This window comes from Haliotis rubra, unplaced genomic scaffold (assembly GCF_003918875.1).
Source record: "Haliotis rubra isolate DU_JTF1 unplaced genomic scaffold, ASM391887v1 Scf555, whole genome shotgun sequence".
NCBI classification, from domain to species: domain Eukaryota; kingdom Metazoa; phylum Mollusca; class Gastropoda; order Lepetellida; family Haliotidae; genus Haliotis; species Haliotis rubra.
In genome coordinates, this window is record NW_025767252.1 from 726,059 (window position 1) to 748,308 (window position 22,250).

The window sequence follows — 22,250 nt, forward strand, 5'->3', positions numbered from 1 at the left end:
TCAAATATTCGTACATATTCGTTTCATAAACCCAGCTATTACTGAGTGACAATGAAACTCATCTACAACTACAAGTTACCTGCACAATCATTTGCACTATATTCTGCCTTCTGCCTGTTTCAATCCATACGTTTGAAGGTCAGAGGTAAAGCCTTTTTGAATATATGAGGATTTTGAACATGTAATGTCAGTTTACAGTGCCGATGATATTGACCCTTTGAACTAACAGTTACACTCTCCCTCTGTGTTTGGAAATACTAACCTTTAAAGATTTGTTTTCTTTAACCAACCGCAACAGAGCATATCACCTACAATTATTCCGCAGCATGTCAACCATGACTGTTCATGTGATCCGTGTACAAGCGAGGGGAATTATTCTCTGTTGGCAGTGAGCGACAGAGTGAGACAGGTTGGTAGTCAGCGTTGTGAAGAACTCATTGCAGGTAAAGTAATGTAATGTGTATGTTGATACATTTGTGTATGGGAGATCACCTGTGGGGTGTATATGAGAAAGGTCTCGTGTATGGGGTGTACATCAATGCATTTTGGTGACAGAGATCTCGCGAATGGGCTGTACATTAATGCATTTGTGTAACGGAGATCGTGTGTATGGGTTGTACATCAATGCATTTGTGTGACAGAGATCTCGTGTATGGGGTGTACATTAATGGATTTTCGTGACATAGATCTGGTGTATGGGGTGTACATCAATGGATTTGTGTAACTGAGATCTCGTGTATGGGGTGTACATCAATGGATTTGCGTGTATGGTGTGTACATTAATGTCTTCGTGTGACGGAGATCTAGATCTAGATCTCGTGTATGGTGTGTACATTAATGCATTTGTGTGACGGAGATCTAGATCTAGATCTCGTGTATGGTGTGTACATTAATGCATTTGTGTGACGGAGATCTAGATCTAGATCTCGTGTATGGTGTGTACATTAATGCATTTGTGTGACGGAGATCTAGATCTAGATCTCGTGTATGGTGTGCATTAATGCATTAATTTGTGTACATTAATGCATTAACGGAGTGTAACGGATGCATCTAGATCGGTGATTCGTCTCGTGTATGGGTGTGTACATTAATGCATTGTGTAAGGGAGATTTCGTGTATGGGCTGTACATTAATGCATTGTGTAACGGAGATCTCGTGTATGGGCTGTACATTAATGCATTGTGTAAGGGAGATTTCGTGTATGGGGTGTACATTAATGCATTGTGTAAGGGAGATCTCGTGTATGGGGTGTACATTAATGCATTGTGTAAGGGAGATCTCGTGTATGGGCTGTACATTAATGCATTGTGTAAGGGAGATTTCGTGATGGGGTGTACATTAATGCATTATTAGTAAGGAGACTTGTACATTAATGGGTGTATGGGTACATTAATGCATTGTGTAGGGAGATCTCGTGTATGGGGTGTACATTAATGCATTGTGTATGGGAGTCGTGTATGGGGTGTACATTAATGCATTGTGTAATGCATTGTGGGAGATCGTGTATAAGGGGGGTGTACATTAATGCATTGTGTAAGGGAGATCTCGTGTATGGGGCTGTACATTAATGCATTGTGATCTCGTGTACATTAATGCATTGTAAGGGAGATCTCGTGGTGATGATTGTGTAAGGGAGACTTCGTGTATGGGGTGTACATTAATGCATTGTGTAAGGGAGATCTCGTGTATGGGGTGTACATTAATGCATTGTGTAAGGGAGATCTCGTGTATGGGGTGTACATTAATGCATTGTGTAAGGGAGATCTCGTGTATGGGGTGTACATTAATGCATTGTGTAAGGGAGATCTCGTGTATGGGTGTACATTAATGCATTGTGTAAGGGAGATCTCGTGTATGGGGTGTAATGCATTCGTGTATGGGGTGTACATTAATGCATTGTGTAAGGGAGATTGGGGTGTAATGCATTGTGGAGATGTATCGTGTATGGGGTGTACATCAATGCATTGTGTAAGGGAGATTTCGTGTATGGGGTGTACATTAATGCATTGTGTAAGGGAGATCTCGTGTATGGGGTGTACATTAATGCATTGTGTAAGGGAGATTTCGTGTATGGGGTGTACATTAATGCATTGTGTAAGGGAGATCTCGTGTATGGGGTGTACATTAATGCATTGTGTAAGGGAGATCTCGTGTATGGGGTGTACATTAATGCATTGTGTTAGGGAGATCTCGTGTATGGGTTGTACATTAATGCCATTGTGTGACGGATATCATTGATGCCATGCGTTATATATTATACCATCATGGTGTGTAGAAAGACATTTGTCGACAGTCAATTTTATAATTATTGTAATCTTGTGCACAATTACTCTTATTTCTTTAATCATGGACATGCTCTATAGCCAGGGATATGAGACAGTTTGCACCAGTTCCAGGTACAATATACCCAATGGCCCAATATCAACTGTATTTCTCAGTCCTGTCTCCATCTTGCTGTAGTGCACCACACGAAAGAACAGTATTTCACAAAGAACCATGTGAGGAAGTAAATTTATCCTACCAGGCACATATGACCGTTTAAAAATGTACGTGTCATTTTGCCGCCAAATTTGTATTTGGAAAAGTCAGGAAATAAAAAGATCATTTGTGAGACTGTGAACAAATAGAATTTTTTTCAATAATTTGTTAATGTGACTGCACTGCCAGTAATGGCTGGTTCGTGAAACATCCACGCCTGTCACATAATGAAGTGATTGGTAACATATGGTGTAGAGATCAACTCTTCAAGAAATATTTCCCGTGTTGGCTGAATATGTGTAACCCTAACTTCATCGACGCATGACACTGAATTGATATTAGGTTTTAACTAAGCAAGGCCTCTCAGAATGTACCAGATATATGTATTTGATATGAAACAAATATGCAGAGTAATCATTTGACATGACTAAATATGCATAATGTGTGTGTACACTCTCCAACACGTTTAAATCCATATGTAGTTAGAACCAAGGACATGATCCATATGAGCAGATGTCCATAAACATACCAATAATCCAATAGCAAACATCTCCCACATACTATCAGTGAATTCAGAAGTAAATTTAAACTTGTAATTTAAACTTCAGGTGGACGAATACGTTTTAGGCCTACTTTGTGTTACATTAAAAGTCATAGACATTCACAATCTGCTGGAACTGAGTAAGTCGCCATGAATGATACAATAAGATACACGCGTTGTTATAGGTTAGGTGATGTTATAACACGGGAACACTCCTCGTATTCCATTGAATATTTCAGCAACTTTCTTGAGATTCTACAGAACAGCTTTCTGGGATTTAGAAACCTGAAACCACACATGTATGGTGATATCCGGCCAAACTGTCTGTATTCTAAAGAGAATGATGTTTCCTCATAAGTGCCTTTGTAGGCTGTACCTCTTCATGACAATATCCTAAGTTATGTTTTAATCTATTCCTCCTGCTAGATAACAGCTTGTGTCCGATTCACCTTCAAACTTCGCTAGGTTCCAATCGAAAACAGTGATGTGTATGTCTTGTCTAAAAAGGGTATGCTAATTAAATTGATCACAACGAAACCTCGCATCATAATATAATAAAGAATTTGTCATCCATGAAGTACCATACCTTTCCTATTATTTTATCAACTTCTATTAATATTCTTCCAGACATCGTATTCACTATACATGGAAAATGGGTGCTCACGTCCCCGTTTATTCCACTGATTCAAGTACGCACACATCGGGTATAAACTAATGAAAAGAGCACTTTATTGACAGCTGCTTTGTTCTGAATCTGATATGTAGAGGATACTAAACGACATTCCGTGTATTACCATTTTTATTAAACGAGTTAATGATTTGATATCAAACGAGCGAAAACGAGTCTGATACTCAATCTTTCACGAGTCTTTCATTGAGCAGTTGCTGATGCTACCATGGGAGACGGCCGAAACGGCCGGCTGATGACATTTCACTGCTGTACCCGTACTCGATGCCAATGAGTGCAGACAGAAAAATGACCTTTTGGTTTACTTTTGTGTTTACAATGTCGATAAACATCATGTGTTGGCCAATTTCCGGATGTTATTGAGTATTTGAAGTATGGGAATATTTCACTAGTAACACGTATAAGAAAAGTATTGGTTTTATTCGTGTCTTATCACACACTACTGATAGAAAGTAAGCTTTCTGTGTCTATCAAATTGATGTATTAGTTTCAAAAAGGTTGTCCCATGCAATTTTCCCTCGTGAGTAGAACCAAGTGAACTCGTGATTATTTTGGGGTTCAGAATAGGCGTGCCAATTAATGAGTTTGTCGTGTGTCACCGGTGGGGCAGGGTGACCTCGACTTTCCTCGGTGGGTGATCTTTGTTTGTTTGTGATAATTCCTGCGAGGTTTACAACGTGCAGTCGGGCATATATCTATTATGATTATTGAAATGATTTCCTCGCTTTTGTTAACTGCTGATCATTATATATATATTGTCATTATAATCATCATCTAGTGGCTCCAATTTCATGTCAATTTTCCATTGTTAACGAACAATGTAACATAAACAATTTCTATCGTTTGACGAACAGTTGAGTCACGCTATTCAAGTGAAGCAGAAGGTACAGTGAGTGGGTGAGTTAAGATTTAAAGTCACATCGACAATATTTCAGCCATATCGTGACTAAAACTAGATCTAAATTTATAATATACTGAAAGCGATTAAAAACGCAATTGGTATTTGTTGTCCTGAAACTTACAAAAGTTCTATTGAAGATTTGTTCCTGCGATACAGAGGATGTAGGGATAAAAGGCTGTTATTCTGGCCCATTTCGAGTGGCCCATTTCGTCACCCGTACCGTGGTCCAACCTTATTGCATCGCCACAGACTTGCAAGACAGCGATGGGCAGCAAATGGGGCCAAACTTGGCAACAGGACATGGCCAGATGTCATTTTTTCAGATGAATCCAGGTTTAAGTTATCCTGTGCAGATGGACGTCAACAGATTTATCGACGTAAAGGAGAAAGACTTGCGCCAAACTGTGTCCTTGAACATGATGGTTTTGGAGGGGGTGGTGTCATGATCAGACCACAGACCATCAGAGGCTGCAGACCATCCAACAGCTGTTCCTGAGAAATGTGTGTCTTTCAATGCCCCAAAGACTGCGAGCATGTCTTGCAGCGCACGGTGGACACACACGATATTGTCTGCAAGTGACCCCTCCTTTGTATGATGTCGTTGTTGCGTCACTGATGTTGTTGTTGACTGGACATTTTCAGATGAAATTATTCACAGATGTTCACTTAAAACATATCTGCCAGTTAGGTATATATATGTTGAAATAAGTGTGAGTAAAGAAAGTATGAATGTCAAATTGCATTTTTAATGGCTTTCAGTATACATACATATAATATATAAAACCCTGTCAACGAAGGACAGTAAAACCACAGTTAAAACTAGCTAGCATATATCTTTAAAAGTAGAAAATTACAATGTAAAAATGGGATAGTCACTTTTGTGGGTAGCAGATGTGACATGCTGTTTGAGGTTTAGTTCATACAGAATATCAGCAAATCTAGATGACAAGGCGTCGGAGTCGTCGTCGACAAGGGTGTTAAAGTCACCGATCATTATCGTATGTTCGTTGGTACACATCGTAGTATCTATCAGTAGACGAAGATCTCCTGTGATGACATCCGATGTCACGTTATTCTGGCGTGATTGCGGGGGTCGGTACACAACTATGAGTTTGGTTGTTAGGCCATTGATTACGATCTTTAAGTCCAAATATTGCAGACTGGAGAAAATAGGTTGAGTCTGAATTGAGGGCTGTACATCGAGGCACAATTTGTGTATGACAGCCATGCTGCCTCCTTGTCGAGCCAATCTGTTACAAGCTTGAATGTTGTATCCCACAAGATCGTTGCTGGCCACATCATCATTCTCCTTCAGCCAGGTTTCAGTCACAGCTAAAATGTCTATGTTATGGTCTAGAATGTAGGCATGTAATTCTGACGACTTGTTTCTCACTGAACGTGTGTTAGGTAGACACATATTGATGTTGGGAGTATTTACAGGGATATTCTCAGTCTGACTTGTGTTGTTTCCAGGGGTGTGCACAATAGTGAGGTTATCAAAATTTACCCCTTGGTTGGTTCTGCTTGAGTGACTTGTTCACTCTAGGGTGGACAGCAACACCGATTTTCCTCTGTTTCAGTGAACCAGCTCGTTTGCCACGCTGTCTTGTGCCTCTTTGCTTGCTTGCATTGTTTGACAGGTTGGTAAGCCACTTCACTCAGCTGGGTAAACAATGTTAAACTGACTGACTGACTGACTGAGTTTGGTTTTACGCCGCTTTTAGCAATATTCCAGCAACATCACGGCGGGTAAAATGTTAAACAATGATCATAGGTCTGACCAATCTCAAGTAGACACTCTCTGCTGGATCTGAGCACCATGGCTCGGCTTGTCAGGTAGATAGCACAACAATAGGTCAGCTGACTGCTATGGTTTCTGCATACTGCCGCGCAGGACAACTTGTACAGGAGAAGTCCAATAATGTTAATAAACATTATTTTTTTTCCAAACTCCAAACTGCATAATTTTCATATGCCCAGATAGAGGACTTCATGAGGAATAACTCTGCAAAAACTTGTCACTGTAGCAATTGCATAACCATGCGAAATGACAGAAAAGTGACAGCCCTGCTGCCTGTTAAGCGCTTGCCCTAAAAAGGCAGTTCAAATGAAACATATTGTTATGCGAAAATACATACATGAAGCATTTTTGTCACAGAGTCATAACCTAGCACGATACGTCCAATAAGTTCCATAATTTACGTATTGGTAGCGATTTCTTGCTTAATATGTTCAGAATAGCATTATTTTACCCAAAACTTTTGTCCAAATCTAAAAGATTTCGTTTACGAGGAGGGTATCCATTGCCGTAATATGATTGGCTGCCTTAGGTCACGTGTCTGATTTTGACCAATCACAACCCTTATAGCAGACTGTGGCGAAAAAGCGTCATTAGAAACCAATCTTTATCCAATAAAATCGCTTCTTACAACTGTGAAAATACTCTTGGCAAGGGTACAGTGATATTGTTGATGTTCAGAGCTTTCGAACGATGCCCGACATCAAACGATTTGCCGCGCATGTTATTCATACGAAGCTTCGAAAACGGAGGTATTTTCAGTTGTTATGTCATTTTACCGAGCAGAAAGCCGCAGATATCGGGAAATAGGCGACCATACATATTGTTTAAGAAATCTTTTTATAATAATTTTCTGATTACGTAAAAATGAAAATATAAAAGAAAAAGGCACGGGCAATTTATGACATGTCACAAATGGAAAAAATCGCCATAGTTTTTGCTCCTTTCGTGGTTTATCTGGACGTTACAAATTTAATTCTGTAATAACTCGGTGAAACAACGTCGTCATCATAACTGTGAGGCATTAACAATAACAGTTCGCAATATTGAGCTGCAAGAGAATCACAGAAAAAACCCTCTCATTAAAGTTTGAACCTTGTGACCTCAAAAACAACTGATCGAACAGCTGATAAAGCGAAGGAATGTGCCTAACTCTCACAGGGAGAAGTCATTTTCTGACAATAACATTTACATGCTGAATGTTGCAATTTTGAAAAAGTGATGTTTGGTTTGTCATCCTAAGGTCAAGTTCGCTCAGTTCTCCAAGTTCGTTACCTTCCAGCTGGCGTGGTTTGACAACATACAAAACTCTTGTCTCCCTCGGCGTTGACTCATATTTGACTGACGGCGCTGCCGTTAGACTTTGTCTAGGTGGCGGCGGTGTTAGACATTGGAGAGGAGAAGGATGCATAGAGTTGGAAATAGCATGGCTCATATGCATCCTTTCCTTGTTGAGTACCTGCTGATAGACGGAAGGGGGAACTGACGCTCCTGTGACCTGTGAGACTCATAATTTAGGCACTCGCAAAGTTACCGCGAGTGAGGATCGTTGCGCCAGTGGCACGGATACAGTGGTTTGTGTAAACCTGGGACAAACCACAACACTTGCTGAGGGTAGACATGAAGGAAGCTAGTGTATTCCTCCCGACAGGCTTGTTGTTAAACCAGGTAGAATCACTGTCGCAGAAACAATCTCTCGAATACTGCCACAGTCGATCGCAATCAAGGTAGGCAACGTACGATGTCACTGGGCAGAAAGTGAATTAGGCTGCTCCATCATCAATCCCCCCAAATGACTCCTTATCATCCCTGTTGATTTTGGTCAGTTCTCCAGCATTTCTCTGGATACATATGCGAGGCCAGTATCAGAATCAGTGTTCACTACGAATGTACTTTTCGTCATTTTTCCATGTTTTCAAAACCTCTCTGATATGGAACTGGACCTTGAAAGCCAATCCTTATGGTGCCTTGAGTGTTCAAGGGCACAGACGAATAAAGTCGGAATCAGAGATCACATCTTTGTGTTTTGTCTCACCCTTACCAGCAACCTTCAGCTCAAGCATTGTCGTTTTAAAAGACTCTTTGGCATCGTTGAATCGCCCATCATTTATTATGTCAAATTCTCAATTATATGGCGAGAAATTTCAAATATCTGTTGAGTCTTTGCCTAATATTCTCCAAAGTTGACGTTTTGTACTGGTCACCTGTGTGAGTTCTGATATCCACGTAGAAATGACTCAACATCTCGGCTAAAGCCACAGCGTCCAATATCTCGAAATTCACGTCTTGTTCCTTTTCTACCAGATATTCTTTAAAAAGCTTTGCTGATGCATTATTCGCTTTCTTTGTGTTTTCTGGGACCAATTTAGAACGTTTGGCTGGTGTTTCTTCTTCTGAATGCGAAGCGTTTGGTGGTCATTGTTTCTATAGGCAACTACAGGAACCGCTTATTTGTTTACTTCTAAACTCCTAATTGTGTAAACATATGTTTCCCTTAACCGATGCGAACCCTATGACCCTGTGAGAAGTAATTTATACCAGAGTTAGGCAAATACGCTGTTGTCAGTTCAACGGGGTATCTTTTTTCCAGTTATACCCCCGATTGCGGTGTACACGGATTTTGGTAAAAAACTGCATTGTCCAATCAGATTGCAATGTTTTACATGTAAGGGAAGATAAATGATTATTTACGGTGATTTGTGGAGGTCATGCCCTTGTCGGTGGTGGAAGTACCGTAAGTTATTATCCCCATTGAGAGGGTATGTAAGCCCACTTGATTCACAAAAGATTCATATCTATCACCGTTTGTAATCGTAGAATATTTATTGAGTTTCTTGTGTCAAATCTTATTCTTTACTAGGCAAGGACTAGTCAATCTTCTGTACACATTTTGCAATATTCTAGTGTCTTGCATTTTACAATATCTTGACTTGACAGTGTTCCGCGCTTGTGCAATTAACTGCAATAACAAACAGAAAAGTACGATAAATAATTGCGGAAAAGTACATAAAATAGCAGGAAATTAACATTAAATTACGTATCTTGAAATAAGGTTAGCCTATATTAACTGGCACTTCCAACAAATTGAGATAGTTACCGTTTTATAACCTCTATGTTGTGGTAATCTTCTTAAGCGAGGACGCTTTCTTGGGCTACTCGGGCTACAATGTGGTAGAGTTACTTCCCTTTGTTTTAGGAAAATAATATTAAAATGGTAAAACACGAAGTGGGCTTCTTTATCTTAAGATATAACTATATAGAATGGGGTTATAAAGAATGTTACACTAGTCCATTCAGAAGTAATGCAAGAGGTACAGCCATCATATTTAATGATACCTCTGAAGTACTACAATACAAGCTTGATAAACAACGAGGAGAGTTCTATGGATATACAACTTCTTTAATATAATATGAGCGACGTTTCGGAGTAGCTACTAACACAGTTATCAAGCAAATGATGTACACTACTATATACATAGTAAAGTTTAACAGTAAGTGATTGATGTTTGCACAATTAATGAGGTTGATGTACAAGGTTGGAGGATGTTTACTTAAGACCTCATTAATTGTGCAAACATCAATCACTTACTGTTCAACTTTCTGGTATACAAAGGGAAAATGGATTCTAGAAATTCAATAAGTCATTACTAAAGGACAAGGAATATGAAAAAGATTAAGAAAACAATAAACTACACTCTTGAACAATACAAAGACAAAACTGTAAAAGATGGAAAGGTGTTACAATAAATGATCAGTTATTATGGGAAATGTTACTTTTATATATTAGTGGAACATAATACTTGTTTCATCCACTCTATTTAGCTTTGGAATCTAATCTTGGACAGAAACTAAGCGAAACTGAGATTAAACTGAGAGACGTAGCTATTAGACAGTCAGTTGTGTTTCTAGAAGAATACAAATCAACTAAACTTGAATTGGAAAACTTACATAAAATAGAAACACGGGGCTCCTTGAATTATAAGATCAAAAGCCAAGTGGATAGAACATGGTGAAACAACATCTAATTACTTTTCAAAATTAGGAAGTAAAACGTTTCTAAATAAAACTATCTCAGCTCTTGAAAAAACAGATGAAACTTTATTGAAGAAACAACATGAAATCATTCAAAAAGTTAAACACTTTTTATGAAAAACTGTATGAAACTGAAGACTGTGCACATATTGATTTGGAAAACCTTTTTTGCTAAAGTATCAGTGCCAAGGTTAGACTTTCAAACATCACTTTCCCTAGAAGGGGTGCTGACCTATGATACAGTACTTGAAGCACTAATCAAGGAAAAATGATAAGAGTTCTGGCCCAGATGGCTTCACAACAGAATTTGAAAAGTTGTTTTGGTGTGACCTCAATAAATATTTGATAAATGCTTTAAATTATGCATATAAAATAGGCTCCCTATCTACTACGCAAAAACAAGGCCTAATCACTTGCTTGCCTAAAGATAACAAATCAAAACTCTTTCTAAACAATTTGCGCCATATTACACATTTAAATAGTACTTATAAATTAGCAGAATCGACAATTGCAATTATGATAAAGCCAATTTACCATTGATTATACATGAGGAACAAAAGGGTTTTGTATCGGGTAGATATATAGGCGAAGTGACTAGATTTATTTATAATATATTAGAGTATACAGAATCATACCAAACACCAGGCTAACTACTATTTATTGATTTTGAAAAGGCATTTGATTCTGTGGATAGAACATTTATACATAATATAACATTTTCCTCTTGGGGCCCAGTGTTCAACATTGGATAAAATTGTTGTTCAAAACATTTTGGCAAGTGTTTTGGTGAATAGATTTGCAAGCCCCTTCATTAAGGTTACAAGAGGTTACCGTCAGGGGGATCCCATATCACCTTATCTCTATATATCATGAAATCCTAGAAATCACAGAAATCCTGGCAATCATGTTAAGAAGTATAAAGAATATAACAGGATTCAACTGGGTAATATGTATTCCCTTTTAAATCTGTAGATGAAATCACTCTCAGTTTATATGGATCAGAAAACGTCTCTACTCTACAATGAGTACATTATCCTTTTTTTGCCCGATTTTCAGGATTAAACGTAAACACAGACACACCCCCAATTGATATGGATAGGTTTTAAAAAGAGATCAAGATACAAACTCGGTAAAGAGTACTTGTAAGTTGGACTGGACACAAACACAGTTTAGGGTATTAGGTATTGAATTTGATATTGATTTAGAAAATATGGTTAATTTGAATTATATGAATAAATTAGATAACATCGAAATGAAACAGTGGACAAAAAGAACTTTAACACAAATGGGTAGAAATATGGTGTTAAATTCATTATTTCTACCTAAACTTAAGCATTTATTCAGCCAAGCCCACTTAAAATATAGTAGAATCTTTTCAAAAGAAATGGTTTCAATTTGTTTGAAAATTTAAACCAGATTAAGTCAAGAGAGATACAATGTCATTGCAGCCTACGTATGGTGGAATAAGTGTAGCCATAGGAGAAATGGTTACTGGAGGTCAAAAACTTTTTGGATCAAAAGACTATCTGGTAGTAAGTCCGAATGAGCATGTTTCTTTTATGATCATTTAGCTGAGGATAAAATGATAATTTTGGCTGATGCTTTCTACATAGAAAACAATATTGTCCAAAATATCCACAGTCAGTTTTGGAAAGAAACGCTGTCATTATATAAATCATATTTAAACTGTTATGATAATATTGACCCATCTGTTACGGATGTTGTGAATAGATCACTATGGTACAATAATAGCATGATAATAAGCCAGTATATTTTTCCCATTGGTATGAATAAGGAATAACATATATATAAACGATTTCTTCAATGACACAGGAAATTGGTCTAATTTTCATGAATTGTTTCAAACACATACTTTGAATACTGACTTTTTAACATTTCATGGATTAACTCAATCTATCGCCCAATACTTACAAAGTGTACTAAATATAACAGGTAATTGTACACACTTTGTATTTCAAATCAACACTATGGAGAACATGAAACTGCCGTAATGGAAATTGTAACAAAAAAACCCCATTAATTTGTACATTTTAGGTAAAAACTTTACGTTCAAATCGCTGGCAGCTGGCAATTAGGGAACCGTGCAGGAAGTTGAAGTATTGTACGTCCACATGTTCCCAAATATGGAAGCCTATCTTCCGTTGCTAGCGATCTCTTGCCAATTGTTATCTCATATCGTTAATTCTTAGTGTATTATTTTAATTTTCTTTCAGAGAGTTTTAAGAAATATATGCTAAAATGAATATTTTACTTCCTTTGGCAACAGGACTTTATACAGTTTATAAACTAAACTACCGCGCAACAGAAAGTTTTATTTCACTTTTGAATTAATTGTATACAAATTGTATTAATTGTACAGGTTTGAACCCAAGCAGAAAACATTCGCCAAAACATTGTCCCAATAACAATGCAGCTGTTGGAAAACTTCGTACGACGTAATTGTGGGGCATTGCTACAACTGTACCTGCATGATCATGACATAAATACCAATGTTGGACAGAGCAAGCATGCAGTAACCAAAGAGCTACGACGAATATCCCAAGACTTATGCAAGAGCAAGGAGACAGGGCGATCATTATGGCCAATATGAGGGTTTCACAACGTCAGTTGGCAAGAACCTTCAACTGCTGCAAGGCGACCACCAGCATATACCGGTAGATAAACCGCTACCAGCAAACAGACCGGACCCAAGACCGCACAAGATCATGAAGACCAAGAGTCATGACACCGGTCGAAGACCGCTACATCCTGCAGATTTGACAACAGCGTCAACGAAGTGCCTTGTCCAGCGTGTTCTCCAGACATGAACTGATTTGAATCTCTGGGATTATCTTGATAGTCAGCTTAGACAGAGTGTATCACCTTCAGCGAACTGACAGGAACTTAAACAGACTCTCTTGGATTTATCGAACAGGATTCTCGTTGACGTTATCCGCCGGTTGACGACGTTAATGAGGAAACATGTGTTCGCGTGTATGGAAGCCCAGGGTGGTCACACTCCATATTGATGACGTTTTCCCTGACCCCTGTCTCATCATGGTCAGTGTATGAAATAAGCCAAAAACCAATGTCCAGCCAGACATCAGGGCTGGTAACTTCAAAATATGTACAAAATCACTAAACCGTGAAGTAGTCAACATGTTCAGACACGCGTCCCGTCTTTACCGATTTAAGTGCTTCGTAACTAACAGCTATTGAAAAGCCCTAACGTTACTGAATTAACCCATCTATGCATAGGGTCTTAGATTTCTACATACATGTACTTTTTTACACTGCAAATGTGCGTCCAATAAATGGGACAATATGCAGATGAGTGAAAATTGAGTATGGAAAAAATGCAAACCATATTCATTGTATTTTTCTATTTGAACATTGAACATTTTAAACACTTTCTAATGAACTTACATAGTTAAAATAGGGACCAATAAAAAACATCATCTTACCTCACATTTCGCCGAATTGGCAGGGGACCTGCCTTGCCACCGGAAGTGACCATGCTTAAAGAACTTAAACTCTACAAGTAATGTAAATGGTTCAACCACTAAACTTACTCGGCTTCATTAGGTCTATACTGGAAGTTTCTATCTTCAATAATAAGAGAAAAATGCTGTCTTGAAGTACCTATATGCATAAATGGGTTAACAATGGGGTGTTTTATCAATAGGTAAGAGACGTTACCTTATTCATTCGTGTATACAATTTCACTAAATCGTGAAGTTGGGGGATATTGCGGGGGATATTGATGACTTTGTCTTTTTGTTAATTAAATATAGTTGGAAATGGAGATGACAAAACTTTATTGATCATCAACTTCTTTACTTTCACAATAGCTACTAGTCTAATCTAAATCTGAAAACATTTTTGGAGCTATAACTTTCATTATTGTGTAAATTTCAAAGTGCATATAAAGTACATGTATACGTTTAATTCTTTTTCATTTTATTACAGCATTTTGTTGTCATAAATAAAAGAGTTGGTCAATTTCAGCTTGTAGATTCATTTGAAACCATTAAAACTGTAGAAGTTACATTTCCTTGTTGCAAACCTTGACTGACATAAATTGTGTACAATGCTGAACAATGTTGAGTTCAGTCCTCTTTCCGTGGGGCGTGGCTTTTAGGAGCCAATGGCAGACGAAATCTGCCTTCAACACAAAACTGCTGTCTTCCAGCACATACACCACGGGTAAGATCAAAGGAACCGACACTCAGGCTTGGTACAATTTGATGGAAAGAGGGTAGTTCCAATTCAATGTGCAGCTATATATCCTTTGTGCTTGCCTAGGCCAAATGATATCCGTACTCTGAAGGTATCTGTTGAATGTTTGTTATCGTTATGACAACAACGTCTGTGTAAGTAGTACTAATCAGCACCTTTTTAGCGCACCACGTGAAGCAGCAGATATTGCAATACAAGACGAGTGTGGGCTTCTTCATGAACTCTTCTGTCAGCTGTTTCAGGAGAGGTTACAACTCTTGTCTCAAGGGTGCTGTAAATTTGTTTTCCTTCAAATTATATTGAAGAGACCTGTTCAGCATGCAGTGCAAAAGGTCATCTTTGTTCTCATTAACTGAATGAAGCTTTCTCAGTTACTTCGCACAAGTGATGATGCTTTGACTATTCTTCTTAGACCCTTGCCACCTTTTGCTATGGTGAATGCTTTAAGGCTGTACGTTTAGGTGTCCCAAAGAATATCCAGTCTGTCCTGTTGTTCAAGATACTGGAACATGTATGGCAGAAATACATTCTGGATATCGACTTGAAAGATTATGGATGTTCTGGGATGAAGCATCTGCACAATCATGGGGCCATCAAGTATCACTGCAAAAACTTCTGGAGTAGCATCTGGTGGCTCCGCCTGTATATGTTCAAGTTGTTCAAGAAGGTCTGTACGAAATCTAATTCCTCCCATCTTGGTCAATAAATGAGGCCGTGGTTGATGTTCATGCTCGAAAAAAAGTCCCCTTCTCTTGGTAGACATGATATGTACAACCTGGTAAACAGAGCGCACAGTCACCCTCAAGTGATGCACAATGAGAAAGGAAGACGAAGAGTCTTCAATCTTAAAAACAGTGGCAGCTTGCTCTTTCTTATTTGTTCCTTTATTGGTTTTGATCTGTCAATGAACCTTTCTTTTAAAAAACTCTCATATTGAATTGAATTCTTGAATCACAAGAGCATTGATTTCTTCATGAGCCTGATCTAGTACCATGGCAGGGAATGGTCGTTTAGTTTTATGTTCTACCAATCCACCAGAACAAAATGTGTGGTACAGTGCTGAGTGTTCCACTGATAAGGAAGACATGACATGATCTAACATAAAGACCCATGGTACAAGTGATGCTACATACTCTGGGGAATCTGCTTTTCGAATTGCACCCACCAGGCACAATATGCAAAGTTCAAGTTCAGGAACAAAGGACCAATACTAAAACTAGGATTGAGAAGCTGACTTTGCATCACACCAACTTCTAAAAGTAAAAAGGTCTTCTTTGTTTGGTTCTGTTTCCTGATAGTGAGCATATGCCTGTTGTAGTAGGAAGAGTGTAGCGAATGTGATCTGATGGACATGTCTTGTTCTAGCAAGGTGGGTACACTTGATGAAGGAATCAGCAAACCCAGCAAAGCAAATTGCAGTTGTCCGGCAAATCCGAGGATCCTGAACGCAGCTATTTCAATACCAAATTCACTAAACCTGATATAAGGAAACTGGCATCATCATATGATTCCGGAAAATTCCACTGGATTGTTTTAGCATTTGCATACAGGTAGATGACCTGGGTGTAACTGCTCAACAGCGTTCTTTGCCACATTCATTGAATGTTGTATCGTAGCAACAGAGTGTGCACATCCTAAAAACAGTTGCATAAGCGCAATTGTTGTTGGAGGGTCTGTTAGCGCATTATATGCTGCCCATGAGAGAAAAACATCATTATTACCTAGTTATCATAATCAAGTATTGTGTTAACACAATGTTCATCTTGAGTAAAAGGTCATTTCAAAGGCGGCACATAATGATCCGTCTTGGTAAAACATAATGGGGGTACACTGGTATAGACGAACGGCAGCTTGACAATGATCTTCCTATTTCTTCCATCAGTTGAACTTTGTTTGATGTTCCCTCCCATTCAACCTTTGGGTGCCTCATTAATGAAATATCACAGGCGAAATATCACATGAATGCACTCCAAAATGCATCGACTGCTACTAGCAGCCATCTTAGATTGTTCAAAGGAGAAAATTCCAATACTACTTGCAAAAGTGCTGATCTCATTTAAAAAGGCCATACACATATGTGTATTAACAGAATATATTTTAAAATCCATAGCTATAAAACAATAAACATTGTGGAACATGATATCGTTGATCAATACTGTATTCATCATGTTAATCATGTGTTAATTATTTTATAAATAACAAAAAGTAATACTTTAAATGTACAAGGAAAATCATTTTGGTATTAATAGCTAGAACATTCAGTAACAAGGAATTTTTTAAATCCTAAATTAAACTGATCTGAACAAATAATACTGACATTGTATACAAACATTTGAAACATTCTATAGAAATATAAATTTGACGGCCATCTTGGACTTTTGTCATCACCAGGGGGCGCTACATGCTAGATGTAAATTACATACAGCACTATGAAGACTATTCCTTAATAAAATACTGAATATGACAAGATAATTATGATATGTTGAGCGTGGGCTGACATAGTTAGAGATTTAAGTCAAACTGGCGGCCATCCTGGCCTTAACTGCCCCACTATACGTTTCGGCATAGGTTCTTCTACTGTTTTCAAGCATATCGCTGAAGAAACCTCGCTATTGTGAAAATAAAGAAGTTGATGATCCATAAAGTTTTGATCATCCATAAAGTTTTGTCATCTCTATACCACCAACTTCTAGAATGCCACTCAAACATATTATAGTTGGAAATGTCTGCAAATCCGGTCAAAACATATATAAAAAGATGCCCGTGCATACTGGAATATCGGTATGTTTCATAGGTGCAGAGGCATATGAAATATGCGCCGAAACTTATCGTGGGAAACGTACGCAAATCCGGTCATAGAATGTATTTCCTACTATATTTGCGTTTATTTCAATGGTGTACAATCCGGCTTTTGGTCCCTTGGTATAAATATGATCACATCTATTGTGCTCTTATTCTGCTCATAAGGTATGATGTCTTCGGTATTTGCTTATGCAGAGTGATGTAAAAGACTTAAAACCATGCGTATGATATATTTCAGTGATGGATTCTGGAAACGACAAGGGGGAGAAAGGAGCCGAGGCGATTGCCTTGTCTGAAACGTTCAACAACAGCGACTCCGGGGAAATACAAAAGTCATCAGCGAGAGGGGCATGGAGTTCACAGATCGACTACCTCTTGTCTGTGATCGGTTACTGTGTTGGACTTGGAAACCTGTGGCGCTTTCCCTATATCTGCAATAGAAACGGAGGAGGTATTTACTTATGAAGAAAACTTTTGTTTACTGACAAGACCTGTGCCACGCAGCTACAACAGGCACTTGTAGATGTGAATGGTATTGAAGTGGAATTACAAAATATTCAGACTACACATTTCAGAAGGGAGGGAGGAGGGGGTTCAGTTCATTTTTAACTGTTTTCACGAACGTTTCAATGGTCATTTGAAGGTCAAGTCGAGAGGATCCTCCCACCCCCCTCTGGATCCGCCTATGCATATCGGTGTAATGCTTCTGTTTGGTATCTTCCACCACTGCTGGAATAATGCTAAGAACGTCACTCAATGAACACAGCTTCCATTGGCGTCTCTGTTCCAGGAGCCTTCCTCATCCCATTCTTTGTGTGTCTGGTGCTGTGTGGCCTTCCTCTGTTCTTCCTGGAGGTCGCAGTGGGACAGTTTTCTGGAAAGAGTGCAACCCATGTGTGGAGCCTGTGTCCCCTAATGAAAGGTATGGTTAGGTCGAACGAAACAGTTCGTGTCTGATTTGTGGACGTTTAAAGTTCATGTGTCCCCTACTGCTTGATGACCACTTCATTGGTGCTAGACCTGACATGCATTTGTAATCATACTAGCTTCATACTGATTCTTCTCCATCAGGTGTTGGGATCGGGATGCTGATTATGTCTGCCGGCACCGTCGTGTACTACACCACCATCTGCGCGTGGGCACTGTACTACACCGTCTTCTCCTGTCGAGCTGTCCTTCCCTGGACGGACTGTGGCAACTCGTGGAACACTGACAACTGTGTGAGAAGCCTGCAAGTCATGTCCCAAGGACGAACTGAAGGTAGGATGTATTCCCACAAGGTTGTTGCAGGGTGCCCTTGGCGTTGTCAGTGAATACACGCACTGAAAGTAGGAAGTTATGTCAAAATATAAGAAAAAAACGAACTGAAGATATATCCCTCATTCGGTAGTGGAATCAATGGTGGTCAATGTGCTTACAAAACACATTCACGTCCTATTCTGATATGCACTGAGTAAATGTATCACATCCTTGCTAACAACGCCTACTTATCTCGCCCATTTGCCACGCTCACTACTGGAGTCCTGAATCCTGAATCCCGGATGGGACTCTCAACTTGACAAAAGTACTAGAATCTGTACTTTACTGAGAAAGTGTAATCCCATATTAACGTATGTTATTTTTGACCACTTTCGAAATGGCATTGTGTATTCATATTCTGAAATAGTCTTACGGAAGGCTGACGCCCATGAGTGGTTGATTTAGAGTAAAGGACGTTCTAGATGTTAGTGCTTTATAAGCCTGTCCCAATCTCGATTTCAATTATCCGTCATTTAATGTGTGGAATGTGTGCAGCAATTGTATACAGTCAGGCCGCGGCAATCCGGTCCTCGTTAATCCGAATCCACCGACTTCCGAACGCTACTCACCGGGCACCAAATCATCTCCCTATATATTGTATATAATTGACACTATCCGAACGGTTTTTTTTTAAACCAAAATGTTCGTATTAACGAGGTCTGACTGTAAATATAAATTATTTAGAATATAATATCGAATAGAAACAAGCATGACGTCTCAAAGCAAACGTAAGGCAAACGTATTTGTTTAAAAGAAGATCCTTCCCTGGTTATACTGTGTCATTCATATCTTGACCTTTTTGGTATTAAGCAGTATATAACCGTACAACACAACTCCTATGTTAGGACAAATATGTGTTAAGAACATGAAGTTAAACTTGCACAAACACAAAAGGGCATAGCGTTCAACAGGCCTTAAACTATAGCATTGACTAAATTACGTGGGTAACATTGAACATTCCTCAGAATACCGTGTGCCCAAAAGGGCTTGGGAAATAGTCCGCGCCTTCAGATTTGTATATAAGGGCTGAATAGTCCTTCAGATTTGTATATATTACTCAAGTTAAGGATTATTTCAACTTATTTTAAACCATATATTACACGTTTTTGGTATAAAAAAACGTAAACGAATGAAAACGCACGTGGAAAGCTTAACAAAGAAAATGTGACCGAGTTCCACCCAATATGTTACGTCATTACGATCAGATGGCATCGTAGCTTATTGTTTGGAGTCAGTATAATGTGTCTGAGTGGGGTATCCATGCTCAACTGCGGCATGGTATCTCAGTGAAATATAAAAAAAACAACCTATAAAACAGCTTAAGTCTGGGCTAGTATATGCAGCCACACATACACACGCATGCACGTCGTCATATGAGCGAAATATTCTTAAGTACGACGTTAAACACCATTTCACCCCACCTCACCTTTACTTTCCAGAGGAAACAAAACCTGACATCAAAATTATGTAATAATTCGTCTTTCTTTCGCTTTCAGTCAGCAACTCTACAGTGTTAAATGGGACGGATGTGAACTCGAAACTAACAGAGTACATCAACACTACCGTCAGTCACAGGTGGGGAACCAATGACAGCCTGGCCCACACGGCGGCAGAGGAGTTCTGGCAGTAAGCAGAAGCAGATATAGCTTTTATTTGGCTATTTCCTTTCACTTACATGTTTTCACTTACAGACGTACTACATTAATGTTTCTAAAATTATAACAAATTACTTATTATTATTTCCACCGAGTTACAGGCTTACATTTGAAGTACAACGATATATTTGTAGCCGCTTTGTGTTCATCTTTCTAAAATGTGACAACAGGGATACGGGTGTGATTCGGTTTACCTGAGGACTGAGTAATTAGTTATGTGTTTCTGTTTTACACCCTGAAATAAACAATTTCCTGTCACTTGCATGCTTCGTTACCGACGTACATTTACGTTAGATTGTTACAAACATTTTCTCCGAGTTAAAGGCTTACATTTCGAAGTACGACGATGAAAAAAAGACTGAATATATGTGTGTTATGTACGTGATATTACCATCACATTGAATGTATGCTAAATTTCTAATAAATATCTTAAGACAGACAGGTAGACACACAGACAGACACAATACGTACAATACGCGAAGCTGGAATATTAACGTCGGTCATGTTAACCCAACTCACCTGATGTGTTTCCAGGTATAAGGCTCACGGTATCAGTGGGGGTGTCCATGTTAACCCAACTCACCTGATGTGTTTCCAGGTATAAGGCTCACGGTATCAGTGGGGGTGTCCATGTTAACCCAACTCACCTGATGTGTTTCCAGGTATAAGGCTCACGGTATCAGTGGGGTGTCCATGTTAACCCAACTCACCTGATGTGTTTCCAGGTATAAGGCTCACGGTATCAGTGGGGGTGTCCATGTTAAACCAACACAACTCACCTGATGTGTTTCCAGGTATAAGGCTCACGGTATCAGTGGGGGGTGTCCATGTTAACCCAACTCACCTGATGTGTTTCCAGGTATAAAGCTCACGGTATCAGTGGGGTGTCCATGTTAACCCAACTCACCTGATGTGTTTCCAGGTATAAAGCTCACGGTATCAGTGGGGTGTCCATGTTAACCCAACTCACCTGATGTGTTTCCAGGTATAAAGCTCACGGTATCAGTGGGGTGTCCATGTTAACCCAACTCACCTGATGTGTTTCCAGGTATAAAGCTCACGGTATCAGTGGGATGGCCATGTTAACCCAACTCACCTGATGTGATTCCAGGTATAAAGCCCTCGGTATCAGTGGGGCTGTCCATGTTAACCCAACTCACCTGATGTGATTCCAGGTATAAAGCCCTCGGTATCAGTGGGGTGTCCACGTTAACCGAACTCACCTGATGTGTTTCCAGGTATAAAGCTCACGGTATCAGTGGGGGTGTCCATGTTAACCCAACTCACCTGATGTGTTTCAAGGTATAAGGCTCACGGTATCAGTGGGATGGCCATGTTAACCCAACTCACCTGATGTGATTCCAGGTATAAAGCTCTCGGTATCAGTGGGGTGTCCATGTTAACCCAACTCACCTGATGTGATTCCAGGTATAAAGCCCTCGGTATCAGCGGGCTGTCCATGTTAACCCAACTCACCTGATGTGATTCCAGGTATAAAGCCACGGTATCAGTGGGGTGTCCACGTTAACCGAACTCACCTGATGTGTTTCCAGGTATAAAGCTCACGGTATCAGTGGCTGTGGCCATGTTAACCCAACTCACCTGATGTGTTTCCAGGTATAAAGCTCACGGTATCAGTGGGATGGCCATGTTAACCCAACTCACCTGATGTGTTTCCAGGTATAAAGCTCACGGTATCAGTGGGATGGCCATGTTAACCCAACTCACCTGATGTGATTCCAGGTATAAAGCTCACGGTATCAGTGGCTGTGGCCATGTTAACCCAACTCACCTGATGTGATTCCAGGTATAAAGCC

General features: G+C 39.3%; 1 protein-coding gene across 1 annotated transcript; it reads left to right on the forward strand.

Annotated features, from left to right (window-relative positions):
- The first annotated feature begins 273 nt into the window (after window positions 1-273).
- Window positions 274-21,850, forward strand: LOC124253828 (sodium- and chloride-dependent glycine transporter 1-like). Its single transcript, XM_046687674.1, has 6 exons — window positions 274-443; window positions 17,718-17,930; window positions 18,270-18,401; window positions 18,551-18,739; window positions 20,275-20,404; window positions 21,799-21,850. The coding sequence occupies exons 2-6, from the start codon at window positions 17,720-17,722 to the stop codon at window positions 21,848-21,850; spliced, it is 714 nt and encodes a 237-aa protein (XP_046543630.1). The 5' UTR covers window positions 274-443; window positions 17,718-17,719.
- The last annotated feature ends 400 nt before the right edge of the window (window positions 21,851-22,250 follow it).